This window comes from Prionailurus bengalensis, chromosome B1, assembly GCF_016509475.1.
Source record: "Prionailurus bengalensis isolate Pbe53 chromosome B1, Fcat_Pben_1.1_paternal_pri, whole genome shotgun sequence".
Taxonomy (NCBI): Eukaryota; Metazoa; Chordata; class Mammalia; order Carnivora; family Felidae; genus Prionailurus; species Prionailurus bengalensis.
The window spans coordinates 3,317,105-3,339,837 of NC_057344.1; the positions used below are offsets into that span (position 1 = coordinate 3,317,105).

The 22,733-nt window shown below is 42.4% G+C and overlaps 1 protein-coding gene across 2 annotated transcripts in view; it reads right to left on the bottom strand.

Annotated features, from left to right (window-relative positions):
• Positions 1-22,733, bottom strand: part of CSMD1 (CUB and Sushi multiple domains 1) — a 2,022,422-nt gene that overhangs the window by 661,896 nt on the left and 1,337,793 nt on the right. For both annotated transcript variants that reach the window (XM_043557450.1, XM_043557440.1), the window contains exon 7: positions 20,964-21,041. In XM_043557450.1, the coding sequence (XP_043413385.1) occupies positions 20,964-21,041 (78 nt within the window). The remainder of the gene's footprint in view (positions 1-20,963; positions 21,042-22,733) is intronic.

The window sequence follows — 22,733 nt, forward strand, 5'->3', positions numbered from 1 at the left end:
TTATTTTGAGAGAGAGTGCACACATGCACATGAGCCTAGGAGGGGCAGAGAGAGACAGGGAGAGAGAGAATCCCAAGCAGGCTCTACACCATCAACACAGAACCCCCATGTAGGGTTCGAACTCACAAACTGTGACATCATGGTCTGAGACGAAGTCAGACACTTAACTGACTGAGCCACCCAGGTGCCCCTGAAAAAAATAAACGTTTTTTTTAAAAAGCCCACTTGGAAAAAAACATAAAAATTCTAGACTGTTCAGTGAATTGAAATTTAGTATCACTCCTACAAGATGTCCCTAGGTCCAGACTTCTCAATTTAAGGAGCAAACTTATATTTTAAGCATTCTGGGTGAAACTGTAGGATGGTACAGATTCTGACATGCTATAAAAATGGAGATTACTATAAAGCTATAGTAATCAAGACAGCTCCATACTGGCCAAACTGACAGATAAAATGGAACAGAACAGTGAGCCCCAAGACAGACCCACAAATATAGTCAACTGATTTCTGTTTGACAAAGGAGCAGAGGCAATTCAATGCAGAAAAGACAGACATTTCAGCAGACGGTGCTCAACAACTAGAAGTACACACGGAAAACACTGAATCTAAACACAGATCCCACATCCTTTGCAAAAATTAACTCAACATGGATTACAGACCTAAATGTAATATGCAAAAGTATACAATACCCAGAAGGCAACAGGAGAAAATCTAAGAGACCTTGCATCTTGCAATGACTTTTTAAATGCAACAATATTGGTATGATCTATTAAAAAAGTTGAGAAGGTAGACTTTATAAAAGTTAAAAACCTCTGCCCTGTGACACGTTAAAAGAATTAGAAGGCGAGCCACAGATGGGAGGATAATATTTGCAAAATATATATCTGATGAAGAACTTTTATTCAAAATATACAAAGACTCTTAAAACTCAACAATAAGAAAACAGACAAACCAATTAAAATGAGCAAAAACCCTGGACTGGCATCTCACCAAAGATACACAGGTGGCAAACAAGCATAGGAAAAGACACTCCAAGAAAATATCAATTAAACAACGAGATACTATTATGTGCCCATTACAACGAGCAACATGCAGAATGCCCATAACACCTAATACTAATGAGGATGTACAGTAACAAGAACTCTTGTTCACTGTTGGGAATGCAAAATGGCGCAGCCATTGTGGAAGACATTTGGGCTGTATCTTACAATACCAAGCATATTCTAAGATCCAGCAACCACACTCCTCAGTATTTACCCAAAGGAGTTGAAAACATGTCCACACAAAAACCTGCATGTGGATTTTAGCAGCAACTTTATTCATAACTGCTAAAACTTGGAAGGAAAGAAGACGTCCTTCAAAAGATGATGGATAAACTGTAGTCATTTCAGACAAGAGAATATTATTCAGCACTAAAAACAAATGAGCCATCAAGCCATGAAAAGACAGGGGCAAAACTTGCATGTTGCCAAGTGAAATGAGACAATTTGAAAAGGCTACATACTGTATGATTTCAACTATATGACATTCTAGAAAAGGTAAAAATATAACGAGTAAAAGGACCCGTGTTTTTCAGGGGTTAGTGGGGAGAGGAGGGATAAACAAGTGGAGAACAGGAGTTTTTATGGCAATGAAACTATTCTGAATGAACTATAGTGGCGGCTACTTGACATTGTCATTATTCAGATATACAGCATACACAACACCAAGAGTAAACCGTACTGTCAACTATGGACTTGGGGGGGGGGGGGGCCTGGTGGCTCAGTCGGTTGGGTATCCGACTTCGGTTCAGGTCATGATCTCACAGTCTGTGAGTTCAAGCCCCGTGTCGGGCTCTGTGCTGATAGCTCACAGCCTGGAGCCTGCTTCAGATTCTGTGTCTCCCTCCCTCTCTCTCTGCCCCTCCCCTGCTCATGCTCTGTCTCTATCTCAAAAATAAATTAAAAAAACAAACAAACAAACAAACAAAAAACTATGGACTTGGGTTGATAATGGGGTGCCATGTTGATTTGTAAGTTATAACAAAAGTACCGCTCCAGAGAGGGCTGGTAATGATGGAAGAGGTTGCATGTGTGTTTGGGGGTAGGTAGGGGTGCGGTGACATGGGAACTCTCTGTACTTTTCCACACAATTGTTCCATGACCTAAAACTTTCCTTAAATAACTGTTTATTAATTACAAAATGAAAACCAAGGAAAACAACACCAAAGAAAAAGTAAACAAATATAGAGATTAGCAATGCAGATGTAAACAGAAACGCAAGTCAGCTCATAAGAGAATCTTCACTAATACTGTTTATTTCAATTAGCTCGTTTCTTTTTTTTTTTTTAATTTTTTTTTTCAACGTTTATTTATTTTTGGGACAGAGAGAGACAGAGCATGAACGGGGGAGGGGCAGAGAGAGAGGGAGACACAGAATCGGAAACAGGCTCCAGGCTCTGAGCCATCAGCCCAGAGCCCGACGCGGGGCTCAAACTCACGGACCTAGAGACCGTGACCTGGCTGAAGTCGGACGCTTAACCGACTGCGCCACCCAGGTGCCCCTCAATTAGCTCGTTTCTAAATAGCATAACTAAACTTGAAGTTAGCTCCCAAACTGAGTTTTAAAAATATAATGTGAAGGGGATTTTTATTCAAGTTGTTCTAAAACTGCTTATTGGTCCAAAAGCAAAATAAAAAGAGACAGGAACGAAATAAACAAACAAAAGGCTGGGGTATAATCCTTGTGATACTGAAAATATCAACCATGTGAAACAGTCTCTGAACTAAAGCCCTCCTTTAAAAATTTGTGAAGGGTACTGGAAAAACTAAGAAGAGCACAGATGTAGGAGAGAAAAAGAGATTAAAATTCCTAAGCAGGCGATGCACAGTAATCAGATACAGAGTGTAGACACTTGAGATCCTGATTTATACAAACCACAGATTAAAGATAATGGGGGGGGGGGCGCCTGGGTGGCTCAGTTGGCTAAGTGTCTGACTTCAGCTCACATCATGACCTTGCAGTTTGTGAATTTGAGCCCCACGTCGGGCTCTGTGCTGACAGCTCGGAGCCTGGAGCCTGCTTCAGATTCTGTGTCTCCCTCTCTCTTTGCCCCTCCCCCACTCATGCTCTGTCTGTGTCTCTCTGTCTCTGTCTCTCTGTCTGTCTCTCTCAAAAATAAATAAATATTTAAAAAAATTTAAAAAGATAAATTGGGACAACTCTGAAGAAATAAACATATTAAGAAATTAATAAATTCAATTTTGTTTGGTGTTTTAAAAGTGTACTATCCTCATGCTTTATATAAAAGGTATGCCAGACTGTCTATGTATCTACCTATCTACACACTTCTATATGTTAACTATTTACAAATAAAATAATGTGATGTATGGTATTTGCTTTAAGATACCTGGAGGGGGGAGGGGGGACTGTGAGAAGGTGAACAGATAAAATACAAATGACGGAATGGAGAACACAGCGGTTCTCTTTACAGCTCTCTCCACTCTTCTGTATATTTACAATTATCCACAGTAAATAGGTTAGTGTTAAATAATCCAATGAGTGAAATACTGTCAATTTAAAAAGTGTTATCTCACCTTAATTGTGGACCATACACTATGTGTTAATATCATATGGTGCATTTTAAGGACCATCTTAGTAAAAATGTGACTAATATAACCATTCCTAACCCACCCATACAATGAGAAAATAACAATCAAACAACTCCACACTCCAGTTTAAACTGTAGGATCTGTGCTCCGACATGATTTGGGGGCACATGTAATGAGATGTAATGAGTTTCTGGGAGCTGTAGACCTTCCCTCCCCCTTCCATACCTCTTTACTCCTTCACGATTACCCTTAAGTCAATCACAGATTTTTTTTTTTGATTTTTTTTTTAACGTTTACTCATTTCTTGAGAAACAGAGAGCACGAGTGGGGGAGGGGCAGACAGCGAGGAAGACACAATCCAAACTGTCAGCACACAGCCTGACGCGGGGCTCGAACCCATACACCGTGAGATCATGACCCGAACTGAAGTCAGACACTTAACCGACTGAGCCGCCCGGGCGCCCCAGCCAATCACAGAATGTTTTAAGTTCAGTGCCAGAGAGGTAAAACTAGCCAAAGAGTAAGCCCCCCCCCCCCCCCCCGCCGCCAAATGATCTAGTTAACTCTTGCATTGCCCTTCCCATATATTACACTAGCTTATGCCATTTGAAATGCCAGCATCTCCTTTGGATAAAACATTTAGGGAAAAAGTGTATGGCAAGACATTAGAAGTAGTTATAGATTATTTCTTCCAGATGGCCAAGCATTGTGCCCTCACTTTATACCATTTCACTTTTCTTCTCAGAAAGAAGCCATTTCCCACTGAATATCTATCTCCCTCACATCCAGTGGAGGATAGTTCATCCCAGAGGGCCAGTGACATGAAGTGTCTCTGGCACAGTCACTACCCACTCACTGCAAGAACAATAATTCCTCATCAATCAGCTAAAAAAAAGAAAAGAAATCCCGGGATCTCTAAAAGAGATTATTTGCTCCAGCATTCTACACGGATAAAATTAAATAAGGTTGCAAATAATCAAAATGAGCAATTAAATAATAAGGATGCTATGATATATCAACGCCAAGTACTAATATACTATACATAACATTTTAGTGTAGTGGGAAGGAGGGTAAGTGGAGTTCTTGCATTAGGAAACATACACTAATGTAAACTTAAAACACAAACCTCAAATTTGCTAGGCTTGGATGAAACATTCAAGAACACCTTTCTACAGCCTGTGGACAGACTGTTACAGTAGTGATTAGGGGTTTTCCACTAGGGACCCCGCACAGTGACTGTCTGAATCAGGTCAGGGATGCCTTCCGAACAGGCTGTCAGTAACCACACACCCAAACTAACCAACATTTGCAAGCTTTGAGATTAGCCAGATTTGATTCAAGGTCATCCCTGTGATAACATCACTGCTCATCTCAACATGCATTTTATTTGCCTACTTTCTGTTGAGAGGTGAGTGGATCTGTGTGAAAGCGAACTGGGAATTACAGACAGACAGAAGCTCATCTCACCTGGGCCACGGCTTACGCCGAGGGACCTTTACCATGCTTTCTTATTACATGATGCAGTTCAATTTCAAAAAAATAAATCTAAAATAGCCCTATTTTTATTTTGCAAACTACGTATTTTGAGGCCATTAAGTAGGTGACTTACTCACATACAAAAATTTTTAAAAATAAATATCACATCCCTTTTAAAAAAGGGGGGAGGGGGCACCTGGGTGGCTCAGTCAGTTAAGCATCTGACTCTTGATTTCTTTCGCCCCAGGTCACGATTTCATGGTTGGTGAGTTCAAGCCCCCTGTCAGGCTCTGTGCTGACAGCATGGATCCTGCTTGGGATTCTCTCTCTCCCTTTCTGTGCTCCTCCCCCTCTTGTGTGCACAGGTTTTCTCTCTCTCTCTCTCTCTCTCTCTCTCTCTCAATATATAAACTTAAATAAAAAACTTAAAAAAAACTAAATAAATATCACATCCAAATAAAACAGAAGTCAGACACATTATGTGTGTGTGCGTGTATGTGTGTGTGTGCCTGTGGGGGGGTGTGCATGGGGAGGGTGCCGAGGGCTGAGGCTCAGTATCTCGATACCTCTGTGACTTCTCTTCTGGATCACACATGGGAACATCACTTATCACATCTGTTTCAATAGAGAGAAGGTTAGGAACTTACGGTGTGTAGCTTATAATTTCCCAGGGCATTTCAAAATTGGTATTTCAAAGTTCGTGATCTACCCAGATGAAGTTGAGAGTAGAAACACTTCTATATGGTCAGTAAGTACGATCAGTGCCCACAGTGTGGCTTCTGTCCTAAGAACACAAACAGAATCTACAGGTATGGTCACCAAGTGCCCACTGTGTCAGGCACTGGGCTAAGTGTTTTATATGAAGAGTGATAAATGGTCAAAATGGTCTGACAAGGCAAGTACTATCATCACTATTTCAGAAATAAAGAAATTAGCTCAACTTTATCTTATTTGTAATAATTCCTCTTGGTTTAAGAAATATATGAGGCAGTTTTGTGATAAAACAACAAATGACAGGACAGAGTATGTAACTTGAACACTGTTGCGAAGAATCTGAATCTGTAACTTGCGTGGCTTCAGGACCCAGCACGTTCCCTCTGAAGGTGCGTTCTGAGGTCACCTTTCATTCATCCCTCCTCCGCTTCTCTGGCATGGCCGTGGCCACCCAGGCCCTGAGCTGGGTGCCGGGACCCAGACGCACTCACTAACAAGTGGATCGCTACCTGTGGATGGCCAGGCTCCATCCGGATCAGACCTCACACCGACTTCGCAATTCATTCCATTAAGAGTCTCTTAGACATCCGGCGGCTCCTGCTGTAGCTACTTACTGCTGTGAACATTGCACTAAGTTGTTTCTTCTCGCTTCCGATTTTTACACCCTTCACGTCTCAGTGCCCTGGGGCACACCCCTTCACACCCTGCCCATGCTGTCTGCCTTGCACCGGTGGGATTTCTGTGATCTCTGCCACTTCCAGGCCACCATGTCCCCAAAGAAAGGGGCTCAGGTAAAATGCTCTTTATGGACTTGTCAGCTCCAACCCACCGCATCTGACCCAGAGTCACCTGACATTTACACTTGAATAAACATTTCAGAGAACGAACTCTCCCGAGGAAAACCTGGAAAGTCTGACTCATGGCCCATATGCCTTCCCCAGTAGGATATTTTGAGGCCTGCAGACCTGAATGTGCATCACAAAAATACTGCTGCGGGATAGGGAGGTGCTCCTTCGGAAACTTGAAGACTCTCATGCGCTTTGGCCTTTATTTCTTAAAGATATGTGATCCCATGTGCCATGTGAGCACTTGAATTTGCCTTCTTTAAAACACCAAAGCTGATATTAATGCTGATCTAATCTAAAGAAGGTTTATAATATTAAAATTCTTCTCTGGGGTCAAGTATCCATTTATTGTATACAGAGACTATGGCAGACGACAGGGAGCTAGGTATCAGTAGATACACATCGTAACCTAGTCCAGTCCACATACTGTGCTGAGTAAACTCGCCCGGTCGATAAATCAGTACTATTGACCAAACGTTTATTCCATGACAGGCATCACACATTCTGGACAGACAAGCGAGCACAAGCTAAGGCCTCTTATCAAGGAGCTTCTATTCTAGGAGAAACAAAAACACAAATGGATAAATATCTCTCATTACTGACAGATTCTAGACAAGTGATAAGACAGGGTAAAGAGGAGGACCGTTTTTCTTACATCTGTGAGGTGGGCTAACTTAGCTAGGGTGTTGAGTGAGAGAGTGGTGGAGGACAGGATGCTATTGTCAGCTGGATGAGCAGGCAGCTACACGAAGATGCATTCATTCACTCGCTCGTCCAATGTACATCCCCTGAGTCTCCACCACGTCTCTGGTACTATCCTAGTGGGAGCATTAACATTAAAATGCATCAAAATGTATGTATGTGTACAAACATAGCATACACACATAAATATATAGGTATATATACACATACACATAACATACATACGTATGTATAATTACTAAATAATGACCAGAGGTAAAAAACTAAAACTGGAAGGGGACTGGAGGCAGAGGGAGAAAGTGTGTGTGTGTGTGTGTGTGTGTGTGTGTGCATACGCTAGTGCACGTGGGGGCTCAGAGACCTGGATGAAGGTGAGCACAGATAAGGTACAAACGTTCACAACCAAGAAGGGGCCCAGACCCAGGGCGGAGGTGGGGGCTCTGCCGCCTCAGGCGGTGATGCTGCCACTGCTCCCAGACAGGCTGTGTGAGACTGGGCGGGGGCGGAGGCGCGGAGGGCTCCTGGTGGAACACCCAGGGAGCGGGTGCGTGTGCAGGGCACATGTCGGGAACACAGCGGCACGTGTGTGTCTGGGGTTGAAGCAGAGGTCCAGACAGAGCCTGCAATCACGGAGTCGGCGGCAGAGATGGAAGAAAGGCCCCACGGGGTGGATGTCGCCCCTGGCCGCCCCTGAGGAATGACACACGGGAAGAGCAGGCTGTGGGACGAACGGGCTTGTGCCAAGTGCCGGGTGCGCTGCAAGTTCAATATAAGTCGAGGCGCGGCAGAGGGGGAAGACGAACAAATGCGTTTGGAATGCAGGGAGCACAGCACAGACCCTAGGACCAGGTCTCAGAGCCTTTGCAGGCTACACGCAAAGTGCCGATCTTTCTGCGCCCGAGGGAACTGGTAGCCCTGAGCAGCACGCTACCTGGCCATCTTGGGGGGGGTGTAGAGAGGGGCAGAGAAGACGCTGTGTCACGTCAGTTTTACAGGATGATCTGGAACTTATTCAAAGAAGAGAAAGGGAAGTTTGGAGAGCAGAGGGGGCCAAGGCAGAAAGGATACTCATAACAGACTAATCAGCACGGAAAAAGGCGCGTGGCCTTGTCTGGGAATGTGCATGCGTGTGCGTGTGTGTGTGCGTGTGGGTGTACATGTGTGATTGTTGCCAAGGTGGAGACAATGATATTGGAGAAACAGAGAGGGCCTTTAGGACACTGTCAAAAAAAAAAAAAAAACAAAACCAGCTGTCTTATAGATGCAACAAACCTTTGAAGACTTTCAAATACAAGCAAGATCTTAATTATAGTGCTATAATGCAGGACTAGCAACTTAATGTCCTTTATCGAAAACACTTAATGCCCAAAAACAAATGCTGAGTAACAAAAAATAAAAAAGGATTGCTCAAATTGTCTGGTATACTCAGCCTCATTTTAACAAAGCACATTCCACCTAAGCCTTTTAATACAGTGAGGTTAATATAAAAACCATGAAAAACACAAGTCTGGCTTTATATTATTCTAATTAGAGCTTACAGATACAGAGGATAACATTAGTAGCATGTCTGTTTATTTGGTTTTGTTACCAGATTAAAAAATATATATTATTTTGAAAGATGATAATCCTGGAGAAAAATGTTTGTATACTTTACAAGAACATCCAAAATAGACACTTTGTTTGTTTGTTTCATTTACAAAACAAATGAAAACCAGAAATGAAGTTATTCATTCAACTAAAGCAAGTGTTAGCAAGCCACTGTGATGTAAAAAGCAGGCAATGAAAAACTAAAATTGGGTCAAAATCTGCCATAAATAATTTTTGTGTGACTGAACATAAGGAAAATGGCCCTTTGGTGGTGGGTGGGATAGATGGCATCTACACCCTATTCTGAGCACATGCAACATGGTCGGCTGCAGGTGGATTACAGCCCAATCAGCAAACGCTTCATTTTCCAATAGGATTCTTTTTTCATTTCACAGAAATTACAACTGTAATCATTACAGTTACCTAATGCATTTGATATTCTTCTAACTCTATTTTACCTCTTTGCAGATGAGTCAGTCCTTCTGAGAAGTACGCAGAGCTGTAACTAACACTCTTCCCAATGTCAGAAACCTACAAAGGTTTGTGGAACATTTATGCATGCATTTGCACAAGAAAAAAAGCTGCAAAGATTTTCTTGGGGCTGGGGGTGTATGGAAAATTTCTTTCGTGCTAATTACCAAACTTGAATGTTTACTTGAAGCTGAGGTTTTCCCAGGTACATAATGAAAGTATCTTGTTTGGATGTCACATGGTTTATTCAGTTTTATATGCCTTTCAGTTTGACAGATGAAACTATAAAATAGGTGATTTAAATAAGCAAACTGAATTCCCTGCAACCATTCTAATAATAATTGCAGCACACAATGCTTACAAAATATGGTTCTTTCTGTCTGCAAAACACTTTACTAATTACCCAGTTTGTTAATCTTAGCTTATCTCCTTGATTTGCCATGTATTTTCACATATGTATCTTAAAACACAACTTATTTTCCTTCTCTGGCATAAACTTCCACTTAGCACATCTCTCCATATGCTGCTTCTTTATAAAAATAATGTAAATGCACTGAATTCTAGGGATATGATCAAGTAAGCATTACATCAAAAAATATAATAATTTGCTGTGATTAAATTACCTGATTTACTTCAATTACTGTGATGATTACTTGGGATGGATTTGTAACAAAAGAAAATTGGTGAACACTTCTGAAGTCAATATATCATCGCTACATTTCTTTGATGACTTATAGTAAGGCTATTCCATTTTGCAGGCAAGACAGCAGAGTAAGGGGAAAAAATCGTCCATTTCAAACCTAAGTATATACGGTCAAACTAGAAGTAAAAGATAGGACATTTTGAAAAAAAAATCAGTAAGAATTTGTAAAATATATTTTACTCTTTATTATTTGAAGTAAGCTTTATTTCCATAACTTAAATTCCCTTATTTTAAGATTATTATAATTCCTTTGAATCCCCATGAAAATATCCAATCAATTGTGGGATTATGAATGAGGACATTTTATCAGTTTCTTGGCCTTCTATGTATAGGTCATTTAGGCTGCAGGATTTACTACTGCAAGCAGCCTGAAAGACCCAACAGGTCATGGGGTTCTGGGGATGGGGCCTCACACCTTTTCTATTCAGGGCAGCTACCTGCCCGCTATTCTTGTCCATGCTATGTGTGTCTGCAGAAACCAGAAGTTACTTTATTTATTTATTTATTTTTTTGACAGAAATCTATCAGCTAAAACTTAGAGAAGGAGAGGGACAGAGACAGAGACTGGTTCTACAAAAGGCCCTTTGAAGACAGAAAAATATGAAAACATTTGGGAGAAAATATTTGCAAACTGCATTTTTAACGAAGGATGCGCATCTCGAATATATAACAAACCCTCAAAACTCAACAAGAAAAACAAACAAACAACCAAAACAATCCAAACAGAAAGTGGGTGAACTATGTGGGCTAACATGTCACTGGAGAAGGTGCCCAGATGGCAGATGAGCACGTGAAGTGATCTCCAACATCATCGGCCACTAAGGAAATGCAAATTAAGACCATAATGAGATATCACTGCCTACTTCTCAGAATGGCCAATTTTGTTGTTGTTGTTGTTGTTGTTAGTCCTAACACCGAGTGCTGCTGAGGCCCCTGGGAAATGGATTCACACATGCACTGCTTGTGAGGGTATAAAACGATACAGGTGCTCCGGAAATAGGTCTGGCAATTTCTCATAAATCAATATATGCAAATATCATATGCATACAGGTCACGTATGACCCAGCAATTACATTTCTTGGCATTTATCCAAGAGACATAAAAACCCATGTTCATGCAAAAGCCATTCTTAGCATCTTGTTCCTAAAAGCCCCAAATCAGAAAGACACCCAACATCCTTCAACGAGACAAAGGAGGAACAACCCAGGGTACAGGGAAGCCATGGGACACCACACGGCAAGAAAAAGGAGCAAACTTTACATACAAACACTTGGGTGGATGGCAAGGAAGTTGTGCTAGCGGCACATGCTGGTCACAAATGGTTACACACTTCATGTCTCCATGAATAAGATACCCTTGAAACAGCAAAGTGACAGGTGGAGAATAGACGTGTGCTGTTCACAGGGGGTTCTGTACTGTGATCACGGTTGCTCCAAGAACCCACAGACGTGATACGACTGCACGGAGCTGCGCACGCACGCGCACACACACACGTGAACTGGTGAAATTGAATCAGTTCTGTGGACTGTCCCCAAGTCACTGGACCCACTGTGCTACTGCGTTCCAGACAGGGGAGATGTTACCATTCAGGACAACAGTGAAGGTACAAGCGCTCCTTGTAGACTTTCTTGCAAGTTCCTGGGAATCTATAATTATTTCAAAACAAACAGTCAAAAAGACTGGCAACAAGTAAAATGTTACAAAGGCACTGTAGGGCACATGACAGGTGTTCGAGGCTTTGGAGGATCACCTGTAATACGGGCAGGGCATGAGTTCGCCGGAGCGAATCTGAATGTGCCCATGTCTTCCCAACAGGCTTTCCCTGAATCACTGAAGAAAGGTGGGCGTTTCTACTTCTCCATCAATCTAGACACATGCGGTACCTATGCTGCTTCTTGTATTTTCCATGTTACTGAACATGCTAATCGCCTTCCTTAAAATTAACATAAATTATCAGCATAATCACCACTTGGTCAACATCAGTTCATTTATCTAAATTTCTCATTCAGCGAGGCAAAGTTACCAAGTCTGGGAAAAGTGATTTCTCCCCAAAAACTGGAAGTCCATTGTAATGTTATGATTTGTAATGTTATACGCACTCAAAGGACTTAATCTGAAAATATTTTCAGTTCCTCCTGGCACCTTCAAAATGTGATTTAAATAAAATGATGGGGCTTCAGGGATGTGTATTTCTTTTTTTTTTTTCTGAATTCCCCTTGATGTTCTGAGTGCTTGATTTTTAGCTCCAGCTCTTCTGTCTTTATCGTGAGGCTAATTAATTTAACTCACAGACTCAGTTTCCTCATGTGTAAAATGGAGGGCTTTCACTGAATTCATAAAGGAGTTACCATGATTAATTATCTTCCTCTTTAGTTTCTGATGGAAGTTACTCACTAGCAAACATTCCATCATGTAAGGTAATTTAATGCCAACAGAAAGGTGATTCCTTCTAACTGCTGCTGGAATTATTTTAACTGTACTGACACCCAAACACCAATAATCCCACAAGGCTCCAGAGCCTTACGGTTCTTCGGCACTCCGTTCTCATCCAATTATTTTGGAAGGTTAAGTTGTTTTATAAAGTTTGATGAAAACACAAACCCAACATGTGATATGCCGGGCTTCTCAAAAAACAAGTGACGGAAATGCTACGATGTGTCCTGTCCTGTCAGAGCTGCAGCCATCTCCGAGCTCTCTCAAACAAAATAATGCATTCTCCAGTCGCTTTGCAAAGTGAGTTTTTTTCCCTTTAGTTAATCAATTACGCTCCACAATTGTACGCTGAAATCACTGAAAAGGCATTTTACTTCCTATTAGGGTTACAGTACCATTTAGCTGTCTCTGAGCCAATCAAGCTGTATCTTATTTTACATATTTTCATAGGTCCTTTCTTTTTCCCGGTTACTTAAGCAATTATCTGTGTAAGTGGTGTGTTAAATAATTGATGAGCCACCTTCTTCGCCTCCTAGTTACCAGTGACGCTGTTCCTACCCTGTTTCCAGACAGCACTCCCCTCTGCAGCCGGGGTTCCCACCGCACTTTGAAAGATATTTTAGTTCCTGCAGTGACAAAGGCCTATGTAGAAACTGCAAGCATAATTTACTTACCTGATTTATGAAGCAATTCATGAAATCTAGCATATTCGTGCTACGTGGGGATTCGTGCTACATTTGTTAAGAAAACAAGGATCTTTCACAATTGCAAAATTCCCTCTTACCACATTTTATGATAGAACACAGTAGATTGGGGCAATTATCCCTCGTGTTTTATTAAACCTTTATACAACTGTTAGAGGTTAATGGGGCTATTATTTTTCCTACTGTCAAAATCCGCTTCGAAGCAAGACCTAGAGCACTTAGTGCCGGAAACCCAGCACAGAGAAAGCAGGTATGGCTTTTTCTGTAGTGGGATTACAAATCACCGTAGTCTGCAACCATTCAGACAAATCACCCATTAATAATAGAGCACAAAGGTCCCCTAAAAAAAAAGCCGGATGATGGGCTGGCCATTTAATGATACGTGTAGTGACTCTAACGACAGTATTGGGAAGCAAAGCATGCTTTTTGGGGGGGAATGGGTAAAGCAGATCATTTTAATTTTTGAAGATGATTCATGTGGGGGTGAACAGAACAACAACATATGCAGGTACTGGGCCAGATGAAAATTATTTCCGGAATAAAGTCTCAGGGGTGGAAACCACACAGCATCCTGACCAGCTGGATGATTCTGTTCCCCGGGTAGCCTTGCCTCGGAGGCGAATTAAGTGGGCTACTCAGGGTTATTCATTGCCTCACACACTCTCCTTCCCTTGCCCCTCCCTGCATCCCAGCCCCTGCAGCTCTGAACCTGGGTGGGTACACAGGAGACAGGCTGTGCGCCTCTTGCCACCGCATTCTTTAAACGACCTCTCGAAAAGCAGGCACGTCCCAGTCCGCGATCCACTGACATGCGGACTCACTCAGTAGTGCCGGGGGGAAACGGGTGCACCACAGAGTGGTCGCTGACCTCCTAGAGCACAAAATCTAGACTGACAATGAGAGTTTACTACTTGTTAGTAACTCATAACAGACACTTGAAGAAAATCAATTCCTCACAGTGAAAATGTGGGTATCACGTTCTAAGACTACAGAATGTTACTGCCATTGATGTGTGATTCAATCAACAGGGTCGTTTTCATGTAATATGTGTGATTGTGATAATGCAGCATACTTTCGACCAATGCCAAGCGCATGTCTATACGTGAGATATTCAAGTGACCCAGCCGTTAAAAGAGGTCTTGTACAGAAGGTGTGACTTGGCTGGTGGCATAGTACGTGACTAATGTAATTGTTTCACATCCTAACGTTCTGTAGATTCTTACTTTTTATGGGTCAATGTGCTGCTGTTTGGAAAAATAAACTTGTATCTTTACTCAAAGCTCACTAAATGTTGCTACGTTTATTACGACAGGCTCTGTCTGATAAATATTTACATAACCAGAAATACCAGTTGGCTGTAACTTCCTCTGGGGAAGGAACATATTCTGAACAGCCCTAAGCTCTTGGTCTTTCCTCAATGTGTGACTACTGTGTGCATGAATGAGATGTGGGATACAATGACGTCACTGAAGAAAAGTGTGAGCACGACTCTGTCACACTGCTCCAGGCTACCACATAACTAGGACGCTCAGGAGTTCAATGGACAAGCGTTTTGAGCAACTTCTGTGTGCATGTGACTCTGCTAGCAACTTGTAGATACTGGCGAAGAAAGGAAAAGGAAAGCTCTAGCCTCAAGTTTATATTCTAGTTTTGGGCGGGGGGGGGGGGGGGGCAGGAATAAGGACACACACACACGCACATCCAAATACACGCACACGCGCCCCGCAAGCAGAGCGTAAATACACACGCATGGTGGCTGGGATATGTCATGGCGAGTGGTGCACAGAAACCAGAGCGAAGAACACGAGGGATACCATAATGGGCAGGCAAGACGTATGGAAGCAGGATGGCCCGTGAGTCTTTCAGAAAAGGTAAATTCTGAGAGATTCGCCGAAGGAAGGGAGGGATGAGAGTCCTTGGAGAGCATCATTTCAAACTAAGGAAACAGAGGAGCAGAGCCGGGCGGAAGATGCGGGCGGTTTTGAAGAAACATGTCCCGACCAGTGGAGGAGGGCAAGAGGCGGAGGGGACGGAGTACACTGCGTGGAAGCCACCGTCGTGTCGCCCAGAGGGCTCGCGGCAGCGTGACCCGCCGCGGGGAAGCAGGCGGACGGGAGGCTGGGGGAGGCAGACGCGGTAACACCACGGGCCGGCCGGGGACCATGGTGGCCGGGAGCGAAGGAGAAACGGCCGGCCTGTGATGGCCGGGAGGGCGCAGGCCTGCTGGCTGCCGGAGAGAGGGCCGGCACCAGGCTCCGGGTCCCCGGCGAGGAAAAGAAACGGCCCGGTCCGAGAGACGTCCCCGACACGGGGGCGCGCACACTTTGCGTGGCAGCCGGATGTCAGAGTCTGGAAATCCAGACGGCAGTCCAGGACGCTAAGCCAAACACAGCTCATTCCGTTCCAGTGATCACACAGGAACTGCTTTCCAAACCAAGACAGTTATTGGGATGGTCTGCCTTTTCTTCATCTCTTGTTTTAACCCCATTAATGAGAATTCACGGTTGCTGTTTTCCCAGTTTACGCCAGTCACCGATGGCAGAGAGAGGGCTGACAGGAGAGTGTCCTTGGGCTGAGCCCTTGGTGATAACGTCACTAAGCTTAGCGTCCAACAAGAAGGCAAGAAACTAGGCAAGACACAAGATTAATCCCTTTTTTTTCTTCACCGCACATCAGAATGTTAAGTAAAAAGAATATTTCACATAAGTATATCCCACACGCTCTTAAATTTTTCCAAACTTAAGAAAATGAACACTATGAGTGTAGCAATTATAGTGATAAGGGGATAAATGCAGTATGACCCCAGACAGATGGAAAGTCATTTATAAGGGTATATTGTAGAAAATGGATTAACCAGTCATGTGTGTTAAAAAGGTAAATCAGACGTTATATAGTTGTGATTGTATCTCTAGCTGTATAGAGTGGTTAAGGCATCATTTTGCTGTGTCATTCTAAAAACAGAGCTACAAAAATGTTAAAATCTGCCTTTCCAAATAATTATTTCTGACTCAAAAGAAAAGCCAGAGGGAAAAAATGGAACTACTGAGTGTCATTATAGAAGACGATGCCTGATCAATTGCTTTTCATTAACAGGACTGTCTATTTGGCAACTTGGACTATTTTGCTTCAGGTATTTTTATTTTTCAAGGTAGAAAAAAATATATTGATTATCCATAGACACAAAGGCAATGAAATAAATGGTTTACAGTCAAATGTAGGAGAATTCTAGGGTCATTTATTTTATAATGTTCTGTTGTTATTTTCACCCAAGGGTTTATAAGGTAATGCATTATACTGTTCAATTTTTCCGTAGTGTTTTCTTCTATTTTACATTAAATAATGATTCCGCATCAATGTCCTACCCTGCTTGGGTATCCACTGTTGTGACCGCTGTGCTCAGTACACAGCATGGGCCATCAATACATCTGAGTGAGTTACAACAAATCAATGTGGAGTTTGTAAAGTCATTTGTCCTTAACTTTACAGGGGGAAAACAATCTCTAGCTGAAAAATAACCACCAAGGTTTTCGTTTACCCTCCTCCCTACAGATTTTTATATTTTGGAGTTAGAAGGGCACTAACGGATTGTCCAGGCTCCTGGTTCTCCCATGGGGGGCTGCTAACACTGTATCCCACGTAGGCAACTGTCAAGATTCAGAAGAGGAAGACATACTGTGTCTACCGTTACCGCCGTTTTAAAATAGGCAGTGACAATTTAATAACCACTTGGTGTTGAGAGGGTCTGTTCTCAGAAGAAAGGCGAACCCCATGTCACTGGGAAACAGCAGGGAAGCTCAGGGTGGAACAGTCACTGAGCTTCCTCCAGATGCCCTTCTGCTGAGTGATGCTCCCCATTTATGTTGCAATCTTGCCAAAGCTTAAAATGATTAGAAATGCAGAGCAATAGGCAGAATGAATACCTTAATTACCTCTGAGATTTTTTGAAAACACTTATTAATCAATAATGAATGAACCTGATGAAAAAACAAACTTGTACATCATTCCACTCTACAAGGTAATGGAGGAAATTAATTGCCCTCATTATGTAGAAGGGCTAAAATATCCCCGCTTGTGCCCACCCCCTGTACTATGTGATCACGTTTGTGCATGTGAAGGACAGATGTGAATGCCTAAGGGGTTAATTGGGAACGTGAAACCAGGGCTGGATAAAGAAACTGACCAATATAGATTCCAGAGCAAAATTCACAGAAGATTCATCAATCCCATGGAGAAGAGAGGATATGTAGGGCTTTTGTTCCACAATGGGGGAAAATGAGCCTCTCCTGTGTTCTCCCCTTTTTCATTTATTTAGTCAGTATATACGTGCTAAGTGCTTGTTAGCTGGGCTATTGGGGAGGAGGAAGTGCAGTGTGTGATCCCGTAAAGGCACCAGCTGGGAAGGGCTTTGCCGGCTGGGAGCACTCCGCTCTCATGGAGCTGGTCTCGGACCAAATGGAGAACCAAGGCAGGTCTAGGAAGGAAATGCACACTGGCCCAAGGGATGTGTGCTAAGTGGCTGGAAAATGGACCTCAATACAGGCACTGGTTGTCTATCCCATGAAACGGGGAATCTGCTTTTAACCTATGCACCAGCCACTATAGATCTGTACAAACTTCCCTAACATACAAGTGATAAAATCCTTGCTTAGTCTTGCTATAAAACATAGTACACGTCACCTCGTTCCAGCACTCTAGTGACCTAACTGCTATAATTATATGAGCCTTTCATCACTAAACCGTGAATTCCTTGAGGGAGTCTGTCAAATCTTTCCGTTTCCCCAGCCAGGTATCTGTCTCTCTTCCTGGCACTTGGGGAGGCTTGGATCGACATTGCCAGAAGGCATGGTTCCTTGCCTTGTCTAGTGTTTTCTGTTTGTTTCTCTTCAAACACCTGAATCTTTGGGTAGTTTGCCCTGTGTGGATGATCAGAATCTTGAGCAGTTTCTAGCAACCTAAACAGGGTCCCAAAAGGAACCAGATGCCCCCTCTGGAGGAGAATAATGTGAGGCGGGATTACTTACTAAAGGGTCGTTTTCATCAGAGAAAATCCAGTTCCTCACCGTGTGGTTTGCTGAATGCCCATCACACGACGTATACTGGAGAGGGCAATCTATAAACACCTTGCTTTACCCACTTGACCAAATTAAAACGTTAACTTAAGCATTAATTAAAATGCTATTGTTTTAATTTCATAAATGATGAAACCTGACCTTAGCTACCCTTCATACTTTTACAAGCACGGAATCCTTGTCTTCAAAGTCCAAGTCCGTTTCTCTAGGAAACACGTCACTTAGTTTTCTGGCCACGACTTCTGTGTAAATAACATTTTATTATTTATTATATCGTGGACCTCAGAAGGCCCTCAGTGTCTTCGATCCTCATTTTCTTCTAATAATTAACTCTCATGTCTCACAACCAAAACCAAAAGTTTAATGCTGTTTGGAGAAAGGACAGCATCCTTTTTCACACCAAGTGAGTAATCAGGCCTTTGTCACTTCATGTTCAGATAAGGACAGAGAGACATTCTCTTTACAAAGATAGCTTCCGTCTACATTTTGCTCTAGCAGAGAAGTTCGGTGTTGACCTAATACTGATGTAATGGGGAGGTTCAGCAGCTGTGTGGTTCTACATTACTGTGGGTCATCTCCGTAAGGTGTTCAACTATAAAATATAAAGTACAAAACTATTATAAATACCACATCCCCTACCCTACTGAACATCTAGAATTAAAAGCTAGCAATAAAAACTATCAAAACTTTACTAATAAAACCCTTCCTTTCTTTCTCTGTCACTTAGTTGTTTTCTGCCTTCATCTGGATTCCATTTTTTTTTAAGTTCAATCTGATTTGAATGGCACTTTCCATGATTATCAAACAGAAAGTGTAATGAAAATATTTACAGATTGACTTTGTGTGTGTGTGGTACCTAAGGACCTGGGTTAGTCAGAGTTCTAGTAATACATCCTTTGATAGACTGAATCTTTGCATCCTCTCAAAATTGTTTTATTGAAATCCTAACCTCCAGTGTGATGGTATCTGGAGGTGGGCCTTTGGAAGGTAAGGAGGTCATGAGCATGAACCTTCATGATGGGATAAGTGCCTTGATAAGGGACAGGAGAGATGATTTCTCCCTCCACCATATAAGGATATGAGACGACAGCTATCTATCTATAAACCAGGAAGCAATCCTCATCAGAACTTCAATCTGCCTTGATCTCAGACTTTCCAGCCTCTAGAACCATGTGACATAAATTGAAACCACCCAATCTAGGGTACTTTGTTATGGTAGCCTTAGAGATCTAAGACATGCCCTGTATCTGACACTTACATCCTAGGAGTCTGAGTCTACTTCTCTGTCCTCTTCAGTGGCCAGGGAACGGGGCCATCGTATAGTCAATGGACCCTGTTCCACAGGCAATGAGTAGGATACCATACAAATGGGATACTGAGAAGCAGAAGTAGGTCATTCTACAAAGTGATTTTTAAAAGATTTATATTGCTGTTTATTTTTGCTTATTTACTAGCTGTTGTAGAGTATCTGTCATGGAGAAAACTTCATGCAGAAGCCCAATACGTCATGCAGATAAAATCAGAGCTGGTTGGGCTGAGGGAGCTCAAGATGTCCGTGCCAAGATTTCCATCTCTACTAAATGCTAGGCAGTGGGAAAATGGACAAAATGCATAGCTCCCAAACACTGGACAAGGAGCACAAAGAGAACAGGTAAGTAGGGACACCAGAAGAAGTCACCAGGAATGAGCAGAAAAGGCAACTCAACAGCTTGAAAGTCCTAAAAGGAACAACGGTGCCTGAGCAAGGACCACACCGGAAATGAACCCGCCTGGGTATCACCATGGGGCCTGCGGAGCTGCATTTCGTAGGACAGGTAAACACACCATGAAACTGACAAAATAAATGATGTCACAGAGGTAAGAACCAAACGAGGGACCAGCTAACCATGCCTGGGAGTCAGGAGAGCCTTCAGAGGGGGAGGGGAGTCTCTAAGCATGACATGGGTTTCTGCGTTCAGTGAAGGGAGGCAGGTCACTTCTGGCAGAGAGGCACCGTGACATCATCCAAGGCATGGCAAGGTGGTCCCTTCAGCTGAGTAGTAACAAGAGACTTCCAGGAGAAGACACTAGAAAAGTAGGTGGTAGGAGACACCTCCCGTCATCCAACAGCTAGTGACGGAGTACTACCAGGTGCCAGGCATATGCAAATGGAGCCTGTATACATGTGGTCTTTATGTACATGTATATATATGTACGTATTTCCTCTTTGGAAGGACTCAGGATTTGCCCTAAAGCTATTTTATTCTTCAGGCGACAGATGATCGAGAACATCATAACAGGAAAATGGTAAGACCAGACTTCCATATCCTAAAGATCCGTACAAGAATGGAGGGAAGCAGGGATCAAATGCTAGCAGTGGAACACTTATTCATGAGAGAAATTGGAAGGTCCAGCCTCACAGTGACCATTGAGAGCAGAGAGTCAAGACAGATTTGAAACACACTTAGCTGATTCATTTAGGACCATGTCAACTGGGCATTCTTCCCCAACAATGTGAAGCCAGTGCACGTTCTTTCTTCCAGCAAATACTTTCGCAGGTAGAAAAGTAGAAAGAGGGGAAGCGAGAAAAGCAGTTTATAGGATTACTTCTCCAGGACGCATCCATTCTCTCCTCTGTGTCCCCTCTAATTGACATATCAATCCTCATATAGAAAGAAAAGAGGACTTACAGACGGAGTTTTTATGACTACTGTCCTTGCTGGGCATCATCTTGACTCCTCTTGACTTCAATTCAATTGCCTTTTTCACTGCAAGAAACAAAATAAAGCCATTAGTAGGTAAGAGTCAAAGGGATATCACAAAATAGTGCTTTATCCTCACAGCATTTTGAGTCATGACTGCGTGCTTACCAACCTCTGGAAAGTGGGACACGTTCTAAGAGGTTAATGATGCAAAGCAAATGAAGTACAAGAGCTTGTGAATAATTAATGCAAGGCTATCAGGCAGCAAGATCGCATCTTATAACAGCAGTGTCAGAAGCTAAAAATGATGTGGGCTGTGGTTTAGCTTCGACACTAGCGATGGCCCATCTAGAAATCACCACCATTTCAACAAGTACTCAGGCAGACTGCTCTCTCAACGAAGGTGCAGTGACTCTAGAGCTTTCTAAATTTGCTGTGTTCATGATAATTTTTAGATAAAATGTGAGCTGCTCATTTATTTATTCATGTAGTTATTTAATAGTACAAAGTTTAACATACATACATTCATGGGGAGCTCATATGGGAAATCATGTTCTGAGTGCTGGGGATAAGATGTTAAATAAAGGAATGAAAATCCTCCTAGATGCTTGTTATCTATAGACAGCATTAAAAAAAAAAAAAAAAAGAAAGGCATACATGACATTGGTTTCTAGGGTCATAGTTCTCAAGCTTAAATTTATGTTCCTTAGTGATTTCAGGTCCTGCATCAAACATTTTAAGAAGTTTCACTTTTCTGGTCATTTCTAGAAAACAAAAAGTAAGGAGGCATTTCTTGAGAAGAAACTAGGAAATAATATTTTGATTTAAAAGTCTTTTAAATAGTAAAAATATATTATTGTTATTTACATTAAAATAATAATTTAAGGGGCACCCGGGTGGCTTAGTCAGTTGAGTGTCTGACTTCGGCTCAGGTCATGATCTCGCAGTTTGTGAGTTCTGGCCCCGCGTCAGGCTCTGTGCTGACAGCTCAGAGCCTGGAGCCTGCTTCGGATTCTGTGTCTCCCTCTCTCTCTCTCTCTCTGCCCCACCCCCACTCACGCTCTGTCTCTGTCTCTAAAAACCTTAAAAAATACTTTTAAATAATAATTTAATATTTATATTGACAATATAATGTTTAATTTGAACAGTTATCATGCACACAAATGAGACGACCTAGAGTAACTCAAAGTATGCAGATCCGGGTCCAAATCTTTGCTAACAACTTGGTAGCTATGCGGTCTGGGTAAGTCACTTAACTCAGAATCTGTTAATTTCTCTGTAAAGTGAGGTGGTGGTTAATTTCATGTGTCAACTTGAGTGGGTACAGAGTGCCCAGATATTTGGTCAAACAGTATCCTGGGTATTTCTGTGACAGTGCTTTGTGAATGTGATTAATATTTAGATCGACTAAGTAAAGCAAACTGCTCTCACTAATCTGGGTGGGACATATCTAATCAGTAGATGGCCTGAATAGAAAAAAAAAAAAATGCTGACATTCTCCTGAGTAGCAAAAAACTCTTCCTGCCTGTCTGTCTTCATATTGGGATATCAGTTCCACTGTTGTCGTGGTTGCTGCTGCTTTTCCTGCCTTCAGGCTTAAACTGAAGCATCAGCTCTCCCTGGGTCTTGAGCCTGCCAGCCTGTGGATCGTAACTACACCATCAGCCCTTATGGGTCTCCACCTCACCCACCTGCCCTACAGGTCTTGGGCCTTCTCAGCTCCCATAACTGGGAAAGCCAATTTCTTATAAAAAATCA